Consider the following 23,860-nt stretch of genomic DNA (forward strand, 5'->3'; position numbering starts at 1 on the left):
GTATCCACCGGAGTGACATCACATACCTGAACCCTCGGTGAGGTGCTCTGAATTCACCTGCACATGGCGGGCTGAACACTTCCTGCGATTTGTGTGGCGTGGTACTGTTATGGAACATTAAGTCAAAGTATATGAAAAAGTGCATTTGCCAAAGTCAAATAACAGTTTACATCATGCTACATTCAAAGAGAACCATCATTGTAATGCGCCACAAACACGTTTATGGATCATAAATGATCATCTAAATGCTTGAAAGGTCTGCTTATCATTCGGTATAACATTCCATGCATTTATTTTTCGGCGTGTGCCTGAAACCGCATTCGAGGAGCGTAAATGGCCACCAAGCTTCACTTTCCTCTCACTCAAATGTCCGCCGTGTCGGATATGATTGCCTTTTATTAATCTGAGCCTCGCAGGTTTCCATTTCACCTTCAATATGTCGTCACGATCTGTAATGTAGCTTGAATTATCTTTTTGAGCCAGAAAGCATAAAAAGGGCACTAATGAGTCTCATTTGCATGATAGAAACATTTGTGTAAATGCAGATCTTCATGTTTCATCGCAGACCTCTGTGATAGAGATAACCTGTCATCTCTTCCAGCCATTAAGGCTCAATGAATCCAACCATGGGTTATGTTAAATATAGGATCCATGCATCTTCTTAACTTGCATCTCTCTTGGGATTTCTGTTATTCCACGGGCAACACGAGGAGGAGGAGGAGGGGGGGGGGGGGGGAGCATAGTCCCAAAACACTACAGATGCTCATTAGGAAAATGCGGGCAGTGAAAACAGGCCTGGTTTTCATCACAGAGGCTGAAGGCACTTGTCAGACTCCGGCAGAGGTCAACTGGGTCACTGTTCCCTGAAATCCTAAACTAATCCTTGGAGAATTGAAAACATCACAGACAGGAATGTTCCGTTTCGACCACATTATGTTTGTGTTGTTAAGATTCCTCTCGCCGACCGCCTCTGCACCAGCTGTCTCTCACTGCACGCAGCGCTTTACAGCATGTTACGCATATGAGACGCACTACGTTTGTGAAGCAGAGACTCTCACAAAGAGAAGACTGAACTGAAGTGGATAAAAGCAGAAAACGAAAGCTGAACTGCACTTGGCATTAAAAGAAACTTCAGTGTTTTAAAATTCATCGCTGAGACGTTCATCTTGTTTGTTTATCGTTTGTCTGTTTATTAAGTGAAAATGCCAAATATTTGATGTTTGTCTTGGTCTACATGAACTAAATATTAGTGTGTTTTTCCAGAGAAGGTAAGACATTTTCTATTGATCATGGAAGAAATTGGACCCCTGCTATCGATCATTTGCGGAATCATTTAATCTGCAGGTCAATTCCTTAGAAGCCATATTTCCATTAGCAAAATTGTTGCAAACTAGATTTCCTTTTAATGAAATGCACAATAACATTGAGAAAGACCATGCAGTCTAGTTAGTACAGTCATCACTTATATATATCAGTTATAAAGTCTCATTTCAAAGACTGGATCAGCAAAGTGAGACAGGCCCTGAGCCAGGATGTAGAAATGTCCCTTTTATGAGCTCAATACATTTCTGCTTCGACACTCCAGCAATCAAAGTACCTCAAATTAATTTTCAATCCAACCAAAAGCTAATAAGGTATTCTTCATCGATAAATAAACTAAAATATGCATCAGCTGGGCAGCTAATGTATTTTAGCTGCCCAGTAGGAGGGAGTAGCATGGCTCCCGACGGTCTGAGGACATTGCAGAGGCTGTTTGTCACGATCAAAGTTTTCAAATAGAGATTAGGTAAGTAAAGCCATACGTCTACCAACATACGCACTCCACCACTATCTATCCTCGCCGCCCCCCTCCGTGTAAATAACCTGAGTCTCAGCCACTGACCCGACAGAAAATTGCCTTATTGATCCCCTCAGCAACTTTCCAGTGCAGTCTTTTCTCCTCAGGACCTAGTACAGTACAGTAGGGGAAAGTCTAGTGGAATAAGCGAGCGTGTGTGTGTGTGTGTTGGAACTTTTTTCTGAGGTGTGTTGAACAGTGCCCTCTGGCTGAATACACAAAGAGAGGACTGACAGGCCCTCGCTTGGCACCTGCTTTAAGTCTCATCCCCGGGGTCTACTGTACAGCTAAGTGTACATAGTGAAGGAAGAAAGTGCTCGTGTGCCTTTTTTGTTTTGTATGCGTTTGATTTGGTGTGTGCTAATGCGTTTCCCCGAGACAGCTCAGTGAGCCTTGCGTACTGTGCCCTTTCCCCATTTTCACGTCCATGGGAACTGAATATCTGCAAAAACGATTTCCCATGTGCCTCACTAGAGTCAGAGGGAAAAATTACTCCGCAGGACCATCTACTCTCCCAATTCCCAATGAAAACACACACACACACACACACACACACACACCTCTGCTCCCCTCCCTCAGTTGAAAATCTTATGAACCATCAGGCGAGCGGTGGGCTGGGGAGGCCGGGCCGCTACACCTGCCCACAAAAATATACTCCGTCAGTAAAAATCCCCAGAACTCTCTCCCAACTCTAAATGTTTAAAGAAAAATGTAGAGCATGTCATGCCTTTTTAATGGGGTTGTACTCGAGGGGCTCATTGACATGCCTGCGATGACGGCGCTAAAGTGAGCTTCAGGAAACAAAGCCCATTCCAACAGCTGGAGGGAGAAACTAGGGTTTGAATTAAGGGACAGCTCGGCGCTTCTTCCCCCACATGAGAAAGAAATATTAGAGTGTTGTATTATGTGTAATAAAAATTAGACCTACTTGTCAAATTGAATTTCCTAATATTATATGACGCTACCCTTTTGTCCTAGATTGGGAAAAGCGCACATGGTTTTTATTTATTTTTTCCCTGAAAATGCGCAAAAGTGAGTCATTTTGGCAGTTTTGCACATCTCTACAGAAGGCAACTGTACGCACCTTACACTTAGTTCTCCTCTGGGCTAAATGTCATTGTGAATGCCTCTTTAAATGCAATTGCTGCACCTACTTTTCTGCATCTACAACAGAGTTTACATCCTATGAAATATTGTTTCTGTAGCATGTTATATCAGTTCGATCAGGAACATACTGCATTTTAATGAAAGTATGAGTAATTAAAAACTTTGACGGAGGTTTATGGGACAGTTAATTTGGTAAGCACACACACACACACACGCACACACACACACACACACACACACACGCACACACACTGAGTGGCAAGAACTAAATTAAAACCAGATGCCACATATGACCCTGTGGACCCATAAGACCTCCTACAGATTTCAAACGCTCGACGGAAAGAGAAGAGGAGGCACACGAGGAGGTCAAGGAAAAAGGCTGCAGGATTATGAGGTTAGAGTAAATTATGCAGGAAGGAGGGAGTGAAGGAGCGATGACTTACAGCTCGCCTTTAGCTAAGAAAGCAGAATGTTAGCGCACGCAGCCACATGACTCACATTGTTTCCCCCCGTGATGTCCAATAAAGTAACGCAGTATTCCTAGCAGACTGGGGGCGGGTGACTACAAAGTGCTGGAAGGGCATTTTCCAAGTGCTGCTCTCTTGGACCTTTTGCAGTGTCATTAACAAGCTGCAGGAAATTCCCCTCCTTGATTCACGCTCTGTTTTTGTTTGTGTGGATGAGTGTGAGGTGACCCCCGACCCTGGTATGTCTGAAAGTGCTGAGGATGACAGAAGTCAGACAGGCAGCCGGCTGACACTGATAATGTTGATCTCTGAAGGAAACCAGCACTACTGCTGAGTCCACTTCCTGTTTCCTGCTTCAGACATGGGAAAAAAATTAATTCAAACCATTGTTTCCAGCTACTCAGCCAGCTCCACTGAAGACCTATCTTGGTCACTCTGGGCTAGTTTGAGGCTATATATATATATATATATATATATATATATATATATATATATATATATATATATATATATATATATATATATATATATATATACACACACACACACATACATATATACACAGTTACACCCAGGGTTGCACAATTCCGGGAATATTCAAAGTTGGAAACTTTCCACGGGAATTAACAGGAATAAACTGGGAATGTTGGGGTAATTTAACTGTATGTACCTTGTCATAAGAAGACATGCATGCAAACATTTATAATACAACTTTTAAAAATGACATTTTGTGAGTAGAACTTTATTCTTTCATCGAACAACAAAAACATGAACGTTGAATAAAAAAGGTGTATTCCCTATGATCACCATCCCCCAACCCACTTTTTTTTTTTTTTTTGTGTTTTTCCCTGAATCTAAATGTTTTCTTCCTGGACCTCATCAACGTCCTCCTCACGGCTGTAAAGTTAGTCTACTGTATACAAATAAACTTGGTATTAAAATGAACATGAACAAGTAATCAACATGCTAGGTAATGACAAACAGTGTTGGGAAAGTTCACTTTCTACATGAACTAGTTCAGTTCATAGTTCACACATTTTAAAATGAACTAGTTCAGTTCATAATTCAAAATGTTGAACTAAGTTCACAGATCCAAAAAATGAACTAGTTCAGTTATTTTTTTCAATATGTTGCAGCTATAATTGAAATCTCTATCTGTCTGCAATACCGCTCTTGGCCTCTACTCAACTCGGCGCTCTCACACTTGCCAGGCAAAGGGCTGAAACGTTCAGACACTGATGACAAAGACGTTCAAAAACAACAGAACGTTTTCTGTTTACGTTTATGTTTCTGTCAGACAATGTTCCCAACCAGCTGCATTCAGGGTCCAGCTGAGCTAGGCGTGCATAGTCTTGTTCTCAACTACACTTAAGTTCCCTGTTATATGCTTTTTCAAAATTCCCGAGCCAAAATTCCCGTGGAAACTTTCCGGAAATTGCACCATCGTCGCGGTTACCTCTGGGTTTCAGTTATTGGTCCGTTTTGACTGGCGGTCAAGAGTTAATTTATCTTTTGTTAAATACAACATTTGTTAAATACAACATTTTAAGGGCTGCACCCTTGTGGGTAACATTTCCGCATAAAAAGAATTGGGATTTCTTGTTTTTGCACACGCCAGCCGACCTTAAAACTGAACTAAGACTTCATGGTCTAAATACCGTACTTCCTACAGTCCCTCCCTACTCAACATCACACCCAGACATCCCATCTTAAAAAGGGAAATATATAAACTGCAGAAGCGGAATGTACTTGTGACCAACAAGACACATGTCGAGGGAATAATAACCAACAATGAAAAATAGTGCCTTGACTGCCGATATAAAGTATTAAGACGTATTACTTTGCACTGTCCCAAACTAACCCAATAAATAAGTTCATATAAATAAAGTGTTTTTTCCACTTTCGACTTGGCATTGGTCATGATCTTGACAGCAGTTGAATTGTACGGCTGCATGAGGAATCCGAAGCCTAAAAGCAAAACTGCTACACAAAGCCCAACAACTCATCAATGTAGGTCTTTATCTGGATGTCCAGTCTGTATATTTTACTGTCCAATGGTGTGTGGGAGTAGATGGGCTTATTAATAAGCTCCCCTCTCCAAGTCGATGTGCAGCTTCCTACATATTGACAAAGAGAGGGAGGTTCAAATTATGAATGCTGGTTTCCAGGATGTTACTGTAGAAAAGCGTCAGAGAAGAAGTGCAATTTTGGTGAAAGACTGACTTTGTTTACTTTGCTGCTGGGCTGAGAGTGGAGATTGTAGTAATACAATATGAATAGAAAAGACATTGAACTGTTTGCAGTGGTCATGCGACCAAAGAAATAGAACGGTATTTTTATGACAAAAGCTGAATTTTATGTCTTCACTCCCCAACACATGTTTTGTGTGAGTGAGTGATGTTGCCGTCTGTGCCGACATACAAATATTTAAGACTGTGAAATATAAAAATGCTGAAACCCAGCCGGTTTCAATTTGCAGCCGTTCGCTCGGTGCAACACACACACACACACACACACACACACACACACACACACACACACACACACACACACACACACACACACACACACACACACACACACACACACACACACACACACACACACACACACACACACACACACACACACACACACACACACACACACACACACACACACACACACACACACACACACACACACACACACACACACACACACACACACACACACACACACACACACACACACACACACACACACACACACACACACACACACACACACACACACACACACACACACACACACACACACACACACACACACACACACACGACATTTGGCCAACAAGCAGAACATCAATGTGCAGTTTTCGACCGTTTGTCCTCGCCCCCTGCAGGTACTGTTAGCGACGCCATGCGGAGTTTGATCACAAGCACAGGCCGATAAATGAAAGCTAATCGTTCAGCTATTTGTTCAGCTGCAACAGTTTTTTCAGGATTTGAGAACTTTGTGTAGATAGTCGGACTGAGGCTGCAGCCATGACCCAGCTCCAGTTTGTGAAACAAGTTGGTTCTTCACTGTCGGGAGGCGACCACTGCTCGCAACTCCAAATATATGTAGGAATGTTCCCAAATGTACATTGATGTTGGCCTTTAAAGAGTACAGCCAACAATAGTAAGTTATTTAAACATGTCTGCTGTTGCTGTTCAAGAAAGACTATTTGTTGTATGAACCCTATTTTCTCATAAAATAATAATAGAAGAATCGATAAGGGTATCAATACGGAACCGGACCGATAAGAAGTATCGCTAATAGTACTAGCATCTATAAAGTTGGTGTCACTCTCATCGTTTGGAAATTGACCCGACGGCCATCGCAGCGTGCCCGAGCGATGGTTACGTTCCAGATTAAGGAGGTTAGTTAGTGAAGCGCCACGGCCTCTAACGTGCAACGCCAACCGTGTATCCCGACACGAGCACCATCGGTTTCACTGGGCAGGATGAAGGGAGCCGGGCGGACGAGGGGGGACATTTCCGCTCTCCCTTGACAGGCTAAGTACAGCGGCGCCGCATTTCAAATACGGTAATGAGCGAGGAGAAATGCAACAGCTGCAAGGGTAGAAGAGAAGATTGAAGACGAAAACTCTCCACAAATTATTAATGCGACCACTGACCAAATGAATCCAGTGCACGGGGGAGGGGTGGGGGAATTCGCCCAGCGCGAGTCCCCCCGAGATAACCTCCAAAAATGGACTGGACCCTATAGTGACAGAGTGCACACATGCATGAACACTAGATATCAGCCGTAGATCAGCCGTAGGTCACGTCTCATCAAGATCAGTGACTTGGGCATGTTTTTCACAAACACTTGCTACATCTGCAAAATGTAACCGAGCTCACCAAATCCTCTCCAACTAGGGAAACGTATCAACGTAAAGGTCGCAGGGTGCGCTATAAAATGACTGCAGATTGCAGCCCAGCGGTAATGATAATCATCCACCAAATGCATTTAATCCCATTTACTTAAATAAATCAAAGGCCAATTTGAAAAAAGGGTAACTCGCCAACCACTTGGATGCAATAATTGATGAATTGCCATACATTCTTTGATCCATCTTCTCAATTGGACGCGTTACCTTCAAGTTTCCAACACGTTTCTAAGCAACTCCGATGGCATGTGGCTGCCAGATTGGTATGCGATGCCACAGTGGGCGGGGGTGGGGGGATGGTTACAAACATCAGGGGAAAAAAACACTTTGGCATGAATGTGAATGGTGTTTTTTGTCACTGTGCCAACTGCCTGCAGCCTGTGCCCAACAAGAGCCCTTTGATTGTTTTGGTTTGGGCTTTTCTGCTCTGTTAGCTCCGTTAGCTCCGTTAGCATTGCGAGTGCACTCATGTGTCGACTTCCGTGCTAAAATAGGCCTGCCCCCCCCCCCTATGGCTGACAGGCCCCCGCGTGTGCAATAGCAGGCATTGTTTCAGATCTGAGCAGAGCAAAAACACACGCTGTGAAACCTCGGCCGGCAGCCTTGATGAATAGAAAAACACAGATGAGTATTCTCTGCACGATGAAAGGCTCCCCTTGAGTCATATACAGTCATTATGACTTATGAATGTAGCATATCAAGGAGAGCATTGATGTCAAAATGTTAAGCCTGCATTTGTCCACATGTGTGTTTTTGTAAACAGCCCAAAAACTGGGATTCATTCCAGTTCTCGCTTCACTGCATTTGAATATAGACTTATAAAATAGAACGCCACCGTTAGGCTTGGCTTCTTTTTTTAAACATATGCAAACAATCCCCTGACGAGGCAGACCACAATGAAAACTAATCCACTTATTATCATTAGTTAATAGCCCGCTGCCTTCTCACTTGTTTGAATTAACTGGTGCCAGTCTTTACACGGAGGGCAGCACATGTGACATCGCGTTGCAGGTCACGAGCAGATTGGGAAGCTTTAATCTACAGCGGTGATTAAAAACCCTCGCACCGGATAGGTCTACACTGTAGATTACAGAAAAAATAATTGCTGTCTTGCCAATCAGAGCGCTGTACACCTCCAGTCCGATCCCTAATTAAAAATACGACAATAGCTTTTTTGCAGCATGTGCAATTTCCATCTTTTTCACTAGCGACTCTCGAACACACCTTGAATATCAATTTTGTAACTCTGATTCCTTTAACATTTTATAGTGTCACTCCTCTGACCTCTGCCCCATCTGCAAGTATCTTCCCATATGATTCAATTACTCCGAGACGGTCCGACTGCGATAACCAGAGGGTCAAACGGGGACTCATTTGCAAAAAATTACAGCTTATCAGGGTTTTAAGTTCTGCGCACATTACAGTGTCGTTCAGTTGAAAGGACTGAATGGAGGGTTGTTTCAGATGGCGGTAGGAGCAGTGGGTTAGGAAGATATAATTAAGAATAACACTCTCAGCAATACTGGCACAGCTAAAGAGGCAATCAAAACAGCTGCCTCAAGGTAGACGTTTCTAAAACAGGTTGCAGCTCGCAGAAAAGAATGACATACCAAAATGATGAGATAACAGCAGAACTACAGCAGACTCATTTTTAGATCTAGTCTTCTCCTTTCGAGGCTGACAAAGGGGCAGTGATGCCAAATAATCAGACTCGACAGGAGTGCAGTTTTGCTTCAGCTTTGAATATAGTCACATGTAAATATGTCTCCTGGGGACAATGCCCTCACAACCTTTTGCATTTTCAAAAAAGGTTGACATCACATTTGCCTCTGCCTCCACAAAAACATGATTTTAAGTGCCTCAAATGTCAACAAATAAAATCTAGATATATAAATGGCGACAATACTGTATACCAAATTAATAAAACGATTTTAAAAACACACAAAACAAGATCTTTCCTACATTAACAGGCAGAAAACCTGAAAGATGTTGGATGGACCTGCCGAGCTTCATTCACTGTAGTCAGCATATAGTGACTCAGTGGGCCTCAAAAGGTCCACGATGCAAACTGTGTTTAAAACATCACACACACGTATAAAAAAGACACACACACACACACACACACACACACTTCTCTACCCCACTAGACATGGGTCTGTTTTCCATTTACCTTCACTAAACTTTTTCCGTATGCCTGAAGTCATTTCTTGAGGGTGGGGGGCCTGGGTTTGTGGAGGAAAGAGTGTTCACGGTTGCTTTATTTCTCACCACGTTGCATTCTGCGTTCTGACAACTGTTGAATATTACTTTCAAAAGGCTTTGGAAAACTGTGGTTTATTACGATGTTTTTGAAGGTTTTCTTTGTAGCGACAGCCAACAGTTTGAGGGGATTACACTTATCAGAGTCGATGCTGAGATCTGGGAATGCAGCGACATCACTAAAAAAACAAGACTTTCGGTTGATGTTAAACTACTCTTTGGAGAGCACAGGACAAGTTTGCATTTCTGAACCAAAGGTAACATCTGAAGCCTCTTTCCAAGCAAATACTTTACATTTGTTAAGCTGAATTCTGTATTTTTAACATGCTTTGTGCTGTGGACTTCAGGCCCTCTTCAGACTCAGAGAACTGCCTCAACTTATTTGAATGGATCTTTTAAATATCTTGCATTCAATAGAGCAGCACCTTCACCTGGCTGTTGGTTTGCATGTCCTACTTCCCGCTTAGCGAATGCACACATCAAACTGGCTCCTGCAGCCTCACACTAATTAAACTCCCTAATATGGTGTCTGTTACACTTGGCAGTTAAGGAGCTAAAGCTTGTGAGACTTGTGACCAAGTAAAAATAAACTCCACTGTTGCTAAGCCACAAGCCTATTTAGCTGGAGAACTCTTAAAATGCTGGCTCAAACCTAATCTCACACTGATTGGGAACACACACGTTTGACTGGACCAATAAAATTCAAAGAGGAATTCAGTTTGAGGTCCACTCATGTCACGTACATTCGGGGTGCGAGTTTCGTTTGAACCTCGCCGCTCAGACATGCCGTGCTTCGTCATTATTAAGGCTCTAATATCAAATCTATAAGTGTTAATGTATTACCGGCTGCTTTGTCATCCTTTCAACCGCAGTTTCAAATTAGCATTTTGAATTGGAGTGACTTTAAGGTGACATCTCAGTCCCTGACACAATAATTGTTCCCTTGCAGGTGGAAGCCACAATCTTTGGCGCTGGGTCATCCAGGGATGTCATTATAAAACACACACACACACACACTGCTCTCTTTGTGTCCAGGAGACCACAGCCGACAGATCATTATGAGAGAGCCGATGACCAGGGGCCACATCTTCTGGGGGAGGTTTGGTGAGCAGCAGGTTTCCACTCTAATGGCGGAGATGGATCGAGCTTTCGGCACAGTTGGCACATAAAAAGCCTAATTAGACCATTTGCACGACGCAGAAGCACTCTAGTTTGAACAAAGGGGATAAAAGGTAGAAACTGAATGGTCTCATAAATGGTACCGATTCCTCTACGTTGTGCCGATTGGTCGATTGATTTCACGACATTTCAGTCTGTAGCGTCCGTACTGTAAATTGGACTTTAGCCCGCCAATATCAAGGCGGCACCCCACATGTCAGTTATTGACTTAGAGCTGAACCAAGATTAGCCAAACAACAACTATTCGGATAATTAATTAATCTGTTAAGTAACCTAAGAGGATGCCACCCCTGGCTCTGGATAATTGTGATGTACAATTTTTCTGACATTAAGCCTACATAATTAGCAAATTAAATCGAGAATACAAATTATTAGATTTTTTTTTTTTAAAGTAGCCTTCACTGGTCAAATGTACCTTAAGCCTTTTTAGATTTCACACGATGGATGTAAAATACCTTTGAATATTAAGATATTAATCATATCAGGCTTAAAGGAGGGGAACTCTCAGATGCTACGTCCCTAATTTAGATTCAAAACAGCCCATTATGACATCAGTATTTGTTAGCTGTAATTTCACTTACTTGTAGTATGTTAGTGAAACCTAAAGTGAATAACGTTTCTTTCTTCGGAAACTTACTCCCATTAACCACCGATGTATGAATCATAATGACTTGCGTGCACAAACAGAAAACTGTGGTTAGCTGAAACAACATATCAGGGGTTCTCCAAAAAACCTGTTAAAACCACAGTCACTTCTGAAACTGGACAGCGCCCAGTTCCTGTTGTTGGAACACACTGCATCACCAGCCTCTCTTCTCCAAATTAAGAATACGAAAAAACTAAATCGCACTAAAACGGGTTCTGTAGACAGATTTTGTTAAGACATTTTTTTAAATCACTTGTTTTAGGATATTAAAGGTTTTATAAAAATGACATCCTCTAAAACACACGTCTTTTAAAAACTACAAATATTCAAGATTGAAATGGCAATATGTTTTGATGTGAAGGGTTTAGCTGCACTATTTAAGCAATAGGATTGTAAAGAAGCTCTTAAATGAGCCCACTGTGACAGCTGCCATCCTGAATGTGTTTTTTGGTCTGGTCGACATAAATATCCAGTACAATTTGAAGGGTTTCTTTATCCTCAAAGGACCCTGCATGTACCCATCTCTTCCATATCCAGTCCCATCTATCCAGTGCAACATCACCTACGAGTCTCATCCAATTAATGATCAGCAAACTGGTTGTTCTCCCACACACAAACTCATTAGTAGACAATCAAAATCTGTTTATTTGTCACTTCTCTGTCTTTCCCTACGTACCGTGGATGGTTGGAAATTGTAATTACATAGCTGGCCCATCATCCAACCGCGATGGAACCAAGAGAAATCTATATGGCTCTCTAATGAGCACTGAGCATTTGATTAGGGACTTAATTGTGATATAATGAACAAATGCACCCAGCTCTGGCTAAAATGGTCTTGTAAGAATTCAGCTAATTAAGGACTATTTGCCCAGTGATGCTGATGAAGGGGAAAATCACGAGGGAGACACATTTCCCTCTCAGCCCACGGAACACTAGACAGCGCTGTGTTGACCACGAAAACGGTCTGGTGAGCTTTCCACACGCAGCCATTGTCCTCCCTCGGGGTGAAAACCCATTCTTGGCCAACAAAGGTCGCTGCATAAAAGATGATGTTGTTTTCCGGGGATCCGCCTAAATTGTAGGTCAAAAGCTTGACAGCATTATTCAGCCATCTTGAAAGTAGGCTGAAGCTGTGTCACAACACAACAACAACCACATGGACGGGCCGATCCGCAGCGACAGCGGCCGGGCAGCTCACACTGGCTCTCTGGCGATGCAGAGGAGGGGATGGTTGGCGGAGCGGTGACAGTGAGCGGGCCCGGGGCCGCAGGGAGGAAGAGCGAGAGAGAGAGAGATGAGGAGGGAAGAGGAAGACTGAGTAACGGAGACAGAATCGGTGACAGTTCCAGAAAACGAAGAAAAAAAAAAAAAAATCTCAACAAGAACCAAACAAAGGACGAGCAAGGGTTGGGCCGAGGAGGAAGACCGATGGGGACAGGCCAGGTCCCCGAGTCCCCTCTAATGTCTTGCCATTATCCTGTGAACACAGCCACGCATGTTTTCTGACCAATTAGGCAGGCATAAAGGCAAGGGGCGGAAACTCAGCTGGGGGCTCGGATACTCTGCTGGTTACATCTAGGCCACTCTCTCCCTCTCTCCCTCTCTCTCTCCACTTCTTGCCTATTTGTTGAATTTGCTCGAGCAGCGAGGCCAAAGAGAGAAGGTGGGGGGAGGCAGCCAACAAGGCCCTCCCTGGACCTTTCATCTTCTCCACTTTCTGTATCTGTAGTAAACACATGTAACCCCTTGATTTCAGTCAAATCGGTGCCAAATGTTGGTACCTGAGAGCGCATCTGGAACAGAGAGAGAGAGAGAGAGAGAGAGAGAGAGAGAGAGAGAGAAAGAGAGAGAGACTACGTCACCCCAGAAAGTGGCGGCATGTGTGGTTACACATTTCACTCACTGAAACATGTTGATGGGAGATGGGTTTTGGAGGGGAGGAGCAAAGGACTAGGTAGTAGTTTTATTCTGTCATGTGTATAACGTTTGAATTCAAACTAAATGTTTGAATGAAATGACATTTTTGTTATTACAGAGAGATCCAACTAAAGGGTACCTGTCCCCAATTCCTGGTTCATATGTGGTCTCCAAACCTGGACAGTCAGTCGCAAGGGCTCTCCCTCTCTTTTCTTTCTTGTTACAGAGCTAATAATGTCAGCAGGAGCAGAACAAGCTAAATGGCCATTAGCTCACTTTAATAAACGGTGATGAGCACACTAGAGGAAAACGTAAGTAAATACAAAAACTATGAAGGATTTTTGGCAGACGTTGGCCTTATCAAAAAGTCATGGGCCCAGAGGGGAACACTGGAACTTGAGAGGATCCAGTCGGGAATGAATGTGTGTGTTTTTTTTCCCAGTAATCACGGCCTTCAGTAGCCAGGATTAAGAGGTACAATGAGCCCATTATGTCAGCAGTACGCTTAACCCAAGATAGATCTGCCTCCAACAGACTTGTTGCAACATCCCAGCAGTGGAAGGGCGGACTGACGGTGCAAAAAAACAACAACTTCTGGATGGTGGAATCTGAAAACAGAGGAAATCAAGTTCGAGAAAAACACACGGCCGCTGCCAAGAGTGCTGCTCAAAATGTGGTCAATATTGGGTTTGGGACGTGACCCTGCTTTTTTTTTTACTGGCAAGTGACGAAACACCCCCGCGGGAACATGTACAGCAAACAAACAGACTGGGTCAGGTCTCGCCAACTTTGCCAACGTGGAAGAGTGGGAACAAATAACAAGGGGGAGTTTCAGGAGGGATTTTTTTTATTGTGCAACGATGGAAAACATCTGCAAACTGTTGACTAGGCCCCGTCGTCAGGAAGAGCAACGATATACAAGCTGTGTGACTTTAAAACAGCTGAGGAAAAGTTACTGTGCTCACACAAACACACTACACGGCATATGTATAGAAACCCCACAGAAGAACCTCCTGAGTGCATGGCCTCTCAGGAGAGGAGGACACTTAAAGCATTTCATTCCTTCAAGATAGGATATAATCCTCCACTCTGACTGTGCCCCACCAACACACGCATGGTACACACACACACACACAAAATGAAACTAGCACGCTTGTACAAAAAAGCCCATGTGCATCTTGTAACCGGATAACTTGAGCAAAGAGTTGTGTATCTGCAGAGGACACACACTTGAAGAGCATGCCTCAACACAGAGACTAGCCCTCGAGCTAGTGCCCCTATCACAAAGGGAATGCAGGCAGAGAACTGCGGAGAGTGCAAAAAAAAAGGATGTTAACCACCATCTCCCCTTTTTTTTACTCAACTCCTTCCTTTTCCTCTATTCCGCCTCACGCGGTTGGAAGGAACCAATCGATATTGTAGGTGCCCGTGAATAAGATTCTCGTTGGTCAACAGCAGCTCAGCATGTAGTCACTAGTGTGGCAGCAGGATGTCCGACACTAGCGATGCAGCAACCCTCTGATTTAAACAGAAAGCATCAAATTAAAGCTAAGTGCGTTTTTTTTAAACAATCGTTACGGTATATTTGTTGAAATTCTAATTTTATCCGACAGTAATCATTAAATCAAAGGCTCTGACAAAATAAGAATCTCTGGAATGACAGCTGTCACAGGACTGTAATAAGTAATAAGGGCTACCTGCTGGTCGACCTCTGACCTGTGCTCACTTTCTCACTAGATTTAGCAAATGTTGGTGCTAGAGCTGCTAGCTACTTTCATTGGAAAAGAGTTGGCAAAGTCTTCCTAGATTCTCATAGCTTTGAGCTTCTTGGGTGTAATTTGATCATTAAATGAGTGTTTTAACTGATCACCATGAAGAGCATAAATGGTTCTAATGTGCCATAATAACGTGTGTGGGCTTTACAAGGCCACGGTCTTTTGACATAATCACGCAATCACTGTGGTTTTGCATTCGGCGTCATTTACAGAGAGTACTACAGAAACTAATGACCAAATATTTTTCTCTTGAAACGTTAGAACATAATGGTTTAATGGTAGCTATGTGGAACAAACAATGTGTAAATAATCAATGTTTTGTTTCTTTAAAAGGCATTTTCTTTGTAGTGCAGACATTTCTGAGCACCATTAAGTGAATGTCACACTTTAGCTCATTGTGATATGTTCTGCACCGACATATCCTCAGGTTTGCTTCCTAAATGAACATCTCTGTTCGTCCAATGTTCTGAATAGAAACAAAAGTTCTGATATCCATACGGGGGGGGGGGGGGTTACCCGTCAAGTGTCAATGAGTTAAATGTGAAAACAGGAAGTAGCAGGAAACAAGCTAAACTCATGGATAGTGCAGAGAGCTGCTCTCACAGTACAAGTACAACACCAGGTGGTACACTCAGCCATGCCTTCCACTCATGGTCGCCCATAATGTTAACCTGGGACGTCCTATTGAAATTACTATAAGCAAGCCCTCGGTAAAACAGACTGAATGCCGACAATGTAAAAACACAACACACGTCTCAGAAAACAGAGGCGACTCCACTTCTTGTGTGGCAGTAAAAGGTGTGCGTCATCATCGTCTGGCAGCATTTACAGGTTGATAATATCCGTCTCAGTCGCCATTGACTTGCACAATATATCAATAGCACAGCTAGCTCACTCCCCCGCACAAACAGACCAAAGACAACGATGGGCTCATACTCCACACACACCAGCCACTGACATTTGCACAGCATCCAGAGGAAGGGAAAAGCACAAATGTTCCGGCTCTGCGGGAGCGCTGGGAGAGAGCACATGAGCCCTTTTCTTAAGACTGTGTTCATCTTCCCTTTCTTTCTTCTCGCTCAGCAGGCGGCCATTTTCCTTGCTCGGACAGAAGGTTGTTTGGCACACCTGGCCCGTAGCTGGAGACAGCAGGGGAATGAGGGGTGGCGGGGGGTCAGAGCCGGCCAGGAGGCGCCAGCTTAACGGCAGCACTTTATACAGACAGACACCCAGCTCACAGGTCATTACTGCTATAAGGGGATTTTAGGTCAGGGCTACAAGCTCATCCATTTCTGCAGCTTTGTGCAGGGTTTGTGTGTCCTTGTGAGAGTGTTTGTGTAATGCAACAATTCATTGTCTAAATGTGATATTCTAAAGTCTCTCAAGAGCAAATACAAGAACATGTAAAACCTGTTACTTAACTGTATTTATATTTCAAAAGATAGCTTTAACGCACAGTGGCACTGAGACCATCCCTCTTACTGGAGGAAAACATTACTAAAATGTCTTTCAGCCACACACAACTGCTCTACAGTGAGGCCCAACCTCCTTGAGAAATAAGTTGGAAATGTATCCATTTATTTCTTTATTATCATTTCCTAATTTAAGATCCGAGTGTTCGGTTTATAACAACTTATAACCAAAACTGCCAATTTTTCACACGTTTTATGTTTAAAGAGCATGCCACCCTTAAAGTTTCCCTAGTAAGTTAGCAGATGAGGTTTGTCTGATTTGTGACATTCTTGTTTGCGGATTGAACCATGCTTCTTAAATTTTATCTTCATCCATTTCTCTATGCTACTGCTTATTATTCTGTATTAAACGCAAGCACGTCCATCTGACTATTGAGTGGAATCACTTTGCAAACCGAACAGATGTACCTCATTTTATTCTTGTTAGTCTACACAGCGATGCAGGTGGGCTTCAGTACGGGATGGATAAACACAGTGACAAGCCTTCCAACTGAAACTGTCAAACTCCAAATTCATCCCCAAGCACTTGATCATGGAGATAAGCCATCACACATATACAGTGAGCAGAGACACGCCCACAGAACAAAGAAGCCCTCAAGACTTTTTATTGCTCCACTGGAGGAGGCTGTGCCACGAGAGGCTGCAGTGTGTCTGTCCTCTCACTGTCAGCTTAGTCCCCTGGTATCGGCATGTCTTTAAACAAAAGCAGACCTAGCCTATCCGGCATGTATATGCATCATGTTGGAGGCCACGTAAGACACTTTAATCCAATTTCCTCAAGGAAAGGCCCTCGTTTGAAGGGAAAATAACTTATCTCAGGCTTTACAGGGACCCTCCTTTATTGTACACTTCTCTCTTGATGTACGTGATGTTGTGGAGAGATCACCCCCCCCCCCCCCCCCCCTCCCTTAATTCACCTGGATGTGTCACTTCTGCGCTTTGCATCGAGTGTTTTATGACTGCAGTCCCAGGTTGTAACAGGAGTGAATGTAAAAGGACATCAAAAAGGGGCAGGTTTTTGTGCCACGGCCCCTGCTATCTAGCCTCTCGTGCTGGAGCCAATGAGGCTGCAACACAGGCTTTGAGCCATGACATCACAGAATTGCAAAACAGGAAGACGTTTGAAACAAGTCCTCTTATCCTTATACTGCTGAGGACTTTTGGAGGAGATGTAACAATCCACTAGCGGAGCGGTAAACAGCACCTTGGCGATTTTGACAGTATTTCCTGGTATCCTGGGGAGGCTCAGCTAGCGGTGGGCCGCCTTCAAATATTTGTCTTATGTGATTATCAGGCCGTCATTGTCCCTTGTTTCACCCCCACTTGGCAGTGGGTGGACACACAGAGGAAGAAAATTGGGAGTCTGCTTTCTAGTTGTTGGTAGTTGAGAAAAGAAACAACACTCATTCACAGTTTGGGCATTGAGGCACTCAGTGGGCTGGACCAGACACTTTCCCTTGGCTTTAGTAGGGGGATACCCTCTCCCTGCATTCATTTACAGCGGGAAAAAACACACACAAAACACTGCTTTGACAGAGCTGCTCTGTCTGTACATCACCGGCTGAGAGTGACAACTAGGAATTCAGTTATGTATGATACTTCATGCTTCACAGATACATCAACAAAAACAAAAAGGAATCAAAACATGTTTGTTTGTTTGTTACAGTCGGCCCCTGGTTTTACATCTGTAAACCTGGACAAAGCACAGGCTCACTATGTGTCAGCCTGTGCTGGCAGCATGAATGTGAGCCTCCGGGAAAGAGAGAAGCCATCTGGAACGCTGCCAGCAATCTCGAGACGGTGGAAACTGAAGCATCAACAACAGTGAACCACCCAAAGAAAAGTACTATAGGGTATGAACATGGAATGAAAATGAACAGGGCCTTAATAAAAATAAAAGGTCTTTGCACGAAGAAACGCAATTCTAATTCTGGGAGACGGTGATTGGGAGAGAAGGGAGACAAATAACCCCCACCCCCCCACCACCACCACCACAAGGCGAGAACTTTGCCGAGCTCAGCTGAACAGACTGTGCGAGAGCAAAGTCACACTGACATTCACTTGGGAGAGCATCAAAAGAGAGCGAGTCAGTGAGGGCAAACAACCCCCTCAGCCCTCGGACGCCGCGGTTATCATGCACCACATCACCTCTAGGTACGAAAGGCATGTGAGCAGCACAGAGAGGCTGACAGCAGGCTGGAAGTGAGAGTGACAACGGGACTTATCCGTGTCACATGCCGAGGCTGAAACCCATCTGCGCACGCTGGCCAATGGCCTCCCCGCTGCACTCTTACCCACCCACCCATCCCCCTCACAAGCCTCACTTGCCTTGAGTGGGTACAGATGTGTGATCCACAGACGCTGCCATTCTGGAGCCCTTATTGGGCCCACAGGGCTCAACAAAGGTTGGCACAGAGCTTGAAGAGCTCCTGGCCAAAGTGTCACATCATTTGCAGGCGATTGTATGCGAGGTGATAGAGGTGCAACAGCTAAACGCAGCCCCCCCACCATCATCATCATTTAGAATGACCTGATGGAACGCAATGCAACAGCTCCCGACAGACAAACATGGCGGTCCGATAATGCTCTATGATTAAGTTCACAAAAGGCAAACCACAATGAGTTCCGATGCCATTATTTCACAAACACAATGTTATAAGAGGAAAAACATGAAGCATCCAGCGACTACAAACGGCAGACATATCATTCATCAATAGAAACCCAACAGAAATGTATCTACGGAAAGGCAAAGGACACCGGGTACATTTGGACAACTGATATGATTGAAATGGATTTATTTTATCTGTTTGACAGGCGCTTGGCAAACATCTGTCCCTCCGCTTCCAGTCAAAAAAATACAGACAAATCAAATTCAATGATGGAAATATAATTACTTCTTTCGAATGCATGCCTGTTTTTTGTTTTTTTATCCGAATAAGGCAGACCGACATTTATCTGTCTTGTTTTGACAGCACGAACATGCTCCCCTTCAAAAGACCACAGAAACATAACACAAACTAATTATGATGACTATTCTGTGGGGGAAGTTGAGTGATGTCACGTGATGGATTTAGAAACAGACAATATTCATATTGCACAAAGTTTGTCCTGGATTCACCCCCCCCCCCCCCCCTGCAGGCATCATCCTCCTTACCTCTTTGACTTTCTCGCGGCGCTCGTTGGTCTCGGGGTCGGCCGGCCGGCCGCTGTCTCGTCCCAGCGGGGGTTTGAGCAGACACCCTTTGAATTTGCCGTAACTGAAAGGCTCCGAGGGGGCGCCGCGGGCGAAGGAGGTCGCCTTCGCCGAGGCGGACTCCGTCCTGGACCTGGGCAGAGTGAAGTCCTCCAGCGCTTTCCCCGCGGCGAGCCGCTCCTCGGTCGCCTCGCGAGACACGGTCGGCTTGCGGCTCAGGTTCTTCAGCTTGGTGCTGGTCTCCCCTCTGGCCGGGGTCATGCCCCGCGGGGGCTCCGGGTCCTTGGGTCGTTTCAAGGGTTCCCGGGCATCGTTCTCGGACCCGGAGCCCACGGTGACGGGCTGGGTCTCGGTCTTGGATAAAAAGATGCGCTTTAGTCGGACGGAGTCGGGCAAAAAGAAAAGGGCCCCGAAACAGAGCGTCACCAAACCGGAGAGGAAGAGCAGAAACACGAACTTCTGCGACAGGCGCAGACCCATGCCCGACGCCGACACGCCGGGCAACTTTCGGAAAACCATCGAAACTTTTTCTTGAGACGATGTGCTATACTGGATTTCTTCCTTTCTCTCCACGCAGTGTTTTTTGAGTCTCTACTGAGCACTCTCTGCCGCGTCGGGGCATGTGTTCAAAAAAAAAGAAAAGAAGGATATGCGTGATTTTAAAACACACCCCCGTTGTCCCTTACAGAGTTGAATAAACTGCCTCCGGAACAGTTCTTATCTCGCTATCGATTGTATCCGCATAAGCGAAGGTTAGGCCTGCCTACAATGAACCGATCATTTGACAACACGGCTTCAGAGCTTTTGGGGGCGGGGGTGGGGGGGGGCTCATCCAGTTCGACATTTAACACAAACACGGACATCGATAAGGATGCGGGGGTTTGGAGTTGATGTGAACCGTAAAGCAGCGCTGGGCTCACGGAGAAATAGCATCGGCTGAGCTATATTCAAGAAGAACAGGAGAACTAACAGCACGCCCGCCAGGGGGGGGGGGGGGGGCGGGCGCTCGCGAATAGATCACTTTTGGTCAGATATGATCAAACGTGCCGCGGTCGTCTTGTCGGCTCTGTGGACAAAGTTGCGTCCCGAGGCATTATATTCCACGCAGTTCAGATCGTCAACAACAGACTGAACCTCCGCGCTGCGAAACCTCCAGCGTGCAGCGGAGCATCTCTTTCCTCGTCTCCGTTTTAAACCGACCCACGTTGCTGCATCACAGTGCCCCCCACCCACCCGTCAGATCACGTTTAAAGACCGCCTTTGTGTTTTGCATCTACCCGGCGTGTGTATTCATGTCGCGTGTGTATTCATGTCGCGTGTGTATTCATGTCGCGTGTGTATTCATGTCGCCGATCTGTCAATCGCCCCCCCCCCCCCCACACACACACAAACACACCACAACTGGCGTCAACACTCCGGGTGGAACAATTCGGTGGATGACATTAAATGAGGCGGGTTGTGTCCCATGCGAAGTTATCCCAGCCCCGGGAGCAAATCCAGAGAATAAACAAATCCAGCGTCCGGTCCCCGGGTCTCCAACAAGACAGATACACCGCCGCGTCGTCGCTCCGGTACCCGCCGCCCCGTCCGTCCGTCCGTCCGTCCGTCCGTCCGTCCGCCTCGCACTCTCGCCTGTAGTGCGCACTTGTGTCGCCGCGCCGTGGACGTCCGCTTGCGTAAAAGGGGGAGAGAGAGAGAGACAGAGAGAGAGAGACAGAGAGAGAGAGAGACAGCGACAGAGGGAGATGGAGGGAGAGAGAGAGAGACAGAGAGAGAGAGAGAGAGACAACGACAGAGGGAGATGGAGAGGGAGAGAGAGAGAGAGAGAGAGAGAGAGAGAGAGAGAGAGACTGGAAATGTAACATCTAGTGCAGGCGAAGGGGCGAGGAGGTGGAGAGGCGAAGCGGTCCGCCGCTCGACGATCCAGTGGGCTGGTCGGGCTTCTTGATGAATATTCACGGCGGCTTATCGAAACACTGTTAAGCCGTTTGGACAATAACAGCAGAGGTCTGTACATTAGGAAGAAGAAGACAACAACATACACACGCACACACTCAGAGGGAAATGAGCTCGTTTAATCCTGGAGAAGCTTATAGAAAGCCCAAAGATATATCTGCCGCAGATGTCTCAACAGTCATCGGGAATTAAATAAGCAATATAATTTATTTTTAAATGAAATAAATCACTTTCTAACAACTGCATTTAAAAAGCAGCTCACAATACAACATTTCAATCGTTTTATTGTATATTTTCAAGACCTCGTTGTCTGTTGGTGAATTGTATTTTGTCTTTGTTGTGAGCCTCTGAAGCTTTAGTTTGTGCCTCTCTTAATCATCACATTTCCATGTGGTGGTTTGGTCGTTAACGTTACATGTAAACTAGAGTTAAACACAACAAGCCCGCAGGTCGTTACACAACACTTACCCTCGTTTTGAAGACATTTCCCGAATCCTTAAAGACTCCTCGACATCAAGCAGAAACAAAAACACGACGTGATGAATATTGAGGAAGATTTCAACACGTGTGCAACACTCGAATTGCCGAAATAAACCCCGGTGCCGGAAGTGACGCATTTACTTACCTTTTTGTCAGTTGGAGTCTCAGCAAAAATTAAAATGTTTACTTTTACATATTCCTCAGTTACATACATGTACTTCACGTACACACGCATGCCACTGAGGGACTATGGCTGCCATCTTTGTTTGGTTGAAGGAAATAGTCACCACACAGGCAATGGGTGAGTAATGTGGAAATGTCTTCGAAACACCTGCGAGGAGTTTCAAAATGTGTGTTGTTTCAGAAAAAATAACCATAGACTATTTGTAACTTGATGTTCCCTATGAGGCTAAATTCAGCCAGAGACGTCAGGCCTTTGATGAGCTCCATGAAGTCATCATGCTGCAATTGCAGTAACTCAGGATTTCCAGTTGAATGTCTCAAGCATCTCATCTATATGCTTTATAGCTTTTTCTGGGGCCTTTCAGCCACTTCACACTGGCTTCATGGACTTGGACCAGTTGCCGTGGAGACAAATCATCTGACAAGCTTATAGTGTATATATGTACTGTTATAGGATTTCAGATCCTTCGTCCTGACTGGCCACATCTATCCGCTGATGAAGACTGTGTGATGAAGTTGAAAGATCTGGACGTAGCCGGGGAATAGAACCTGAGTTTCAAGGTCAAAAAGGAAGTTGCATGCTTGATTTCAAGTCTATTGCGCAAATCCAACCCACTAAGTCACAGTTATATATCCTTGTTTGAATTAGTCTTCTGTGCCACATCCCCGTGACTGAGGTGTGTTGGTACACAGGAAGATTAGAAAAAGCGAGTTAAGATAATGTTTACATAAGCAAAATAGAAGCTAAAGTGTAAACACAGTGTTTTTTCCCCCCAGTATTAAATAAGATAGATGGGCCGGGTGAGTTGGTCATTACGGAGGAGCCTGCACAGCACTATTCAACAAATGCATCTGAAAGCAGGAATAAGAAAATAAAGGTCTGATCGGATTCAATATTGGTCTTTAATTACAAGTCACAACCCCACAATCCCACCTGGCGGCCTCTGCTGGTCCTGAGAGGGTTATTGTCGTTCTGCTGTCCAAAAGTTGCCCCCGGATATCCTCACGATCAGTGCATTCAGTGCGGACCATCAGTGTCATTGACTTTCCTGACAATGTCTGTGGTGTCTAATGAACTCTTGATGAGCCTCAAGCACATATCCTCCTCTTCTCTTCCACCTTACTCCTAATCTTGTTGTTGCAATGCTCATTTATAAGTAAAAGTAGAATGAAACCATTTAGCAGTGGTCGACAACCGGTCGCTCTCCAAAATAAAATAAAAATAAATTCAGAAACACAATATGTTCCTCCAAGATTCTTTGCGACTCGCCAGGTCCTACCTCCGTGAGATCGGATTTTCTGCTGTTGCCCTTCAAAACAAAAGCTCAACATTGAGCATGAATTGAGAGTGGCTTTTCTGCCTTTGCCCTTCAAAACAAAAGCTCAGTTCAGAACGAAGCCTAGATGAGAAAAACTTTCATGAATGTCAAATTTGTCCCGAAAACTGCGTAAGTGGAGTTCAGAAAATCACCA

General features: G+C 44.7%; 1 protein-coding gene across 2 annotated transcripts in view; it reads right to left on the reverse strand.

The window, feature by feature from the left end:
• LOC117745312 (mannosyl-oligosaccharide 1,2-alpha-mannosidase IA) overlaps window positions 1–21,530 on the reverse strand; it is a 166,546-nt gene extending 145,016 nt beyond the window's left edge. For both annotated transcript variants that reach the window (XM_034553549.1, XM_034553548.1), the window contains exon 1: window positions 19,730–21,530. In XM_034553549.1, coding sequence (XP_034409440.1) covers window positions 19,730–20,287 — 558 coding nt within the window. In that variant the 5' untranslated portion in view covers window positions 20,288–21,530. The remainder of the gene's footprint in view (window positions 1–19,729) is intronic.
• Between the last annotated feature and the right edge of the window lie 2,330 nt (window positions 21,531–23,860).

The sequence above is a fragment of the Cyclopterus lumpus genome, chromosome 16, assembly GCF_009769545.1.
Source record: "Cyclopterus lumpus isolate fCycLum1 chromosome 16, fCycLum1.pri, whole genome shotgun sequence".
In the NCBI taxonomy this organism is placed as follows: domain Eukaryota; kingdom Metazoa; phylum Chordata; class Actinopteri; order Perciformes; family Cyclopteridae; genus Cyclopterus; species Cyclopterus lumpus.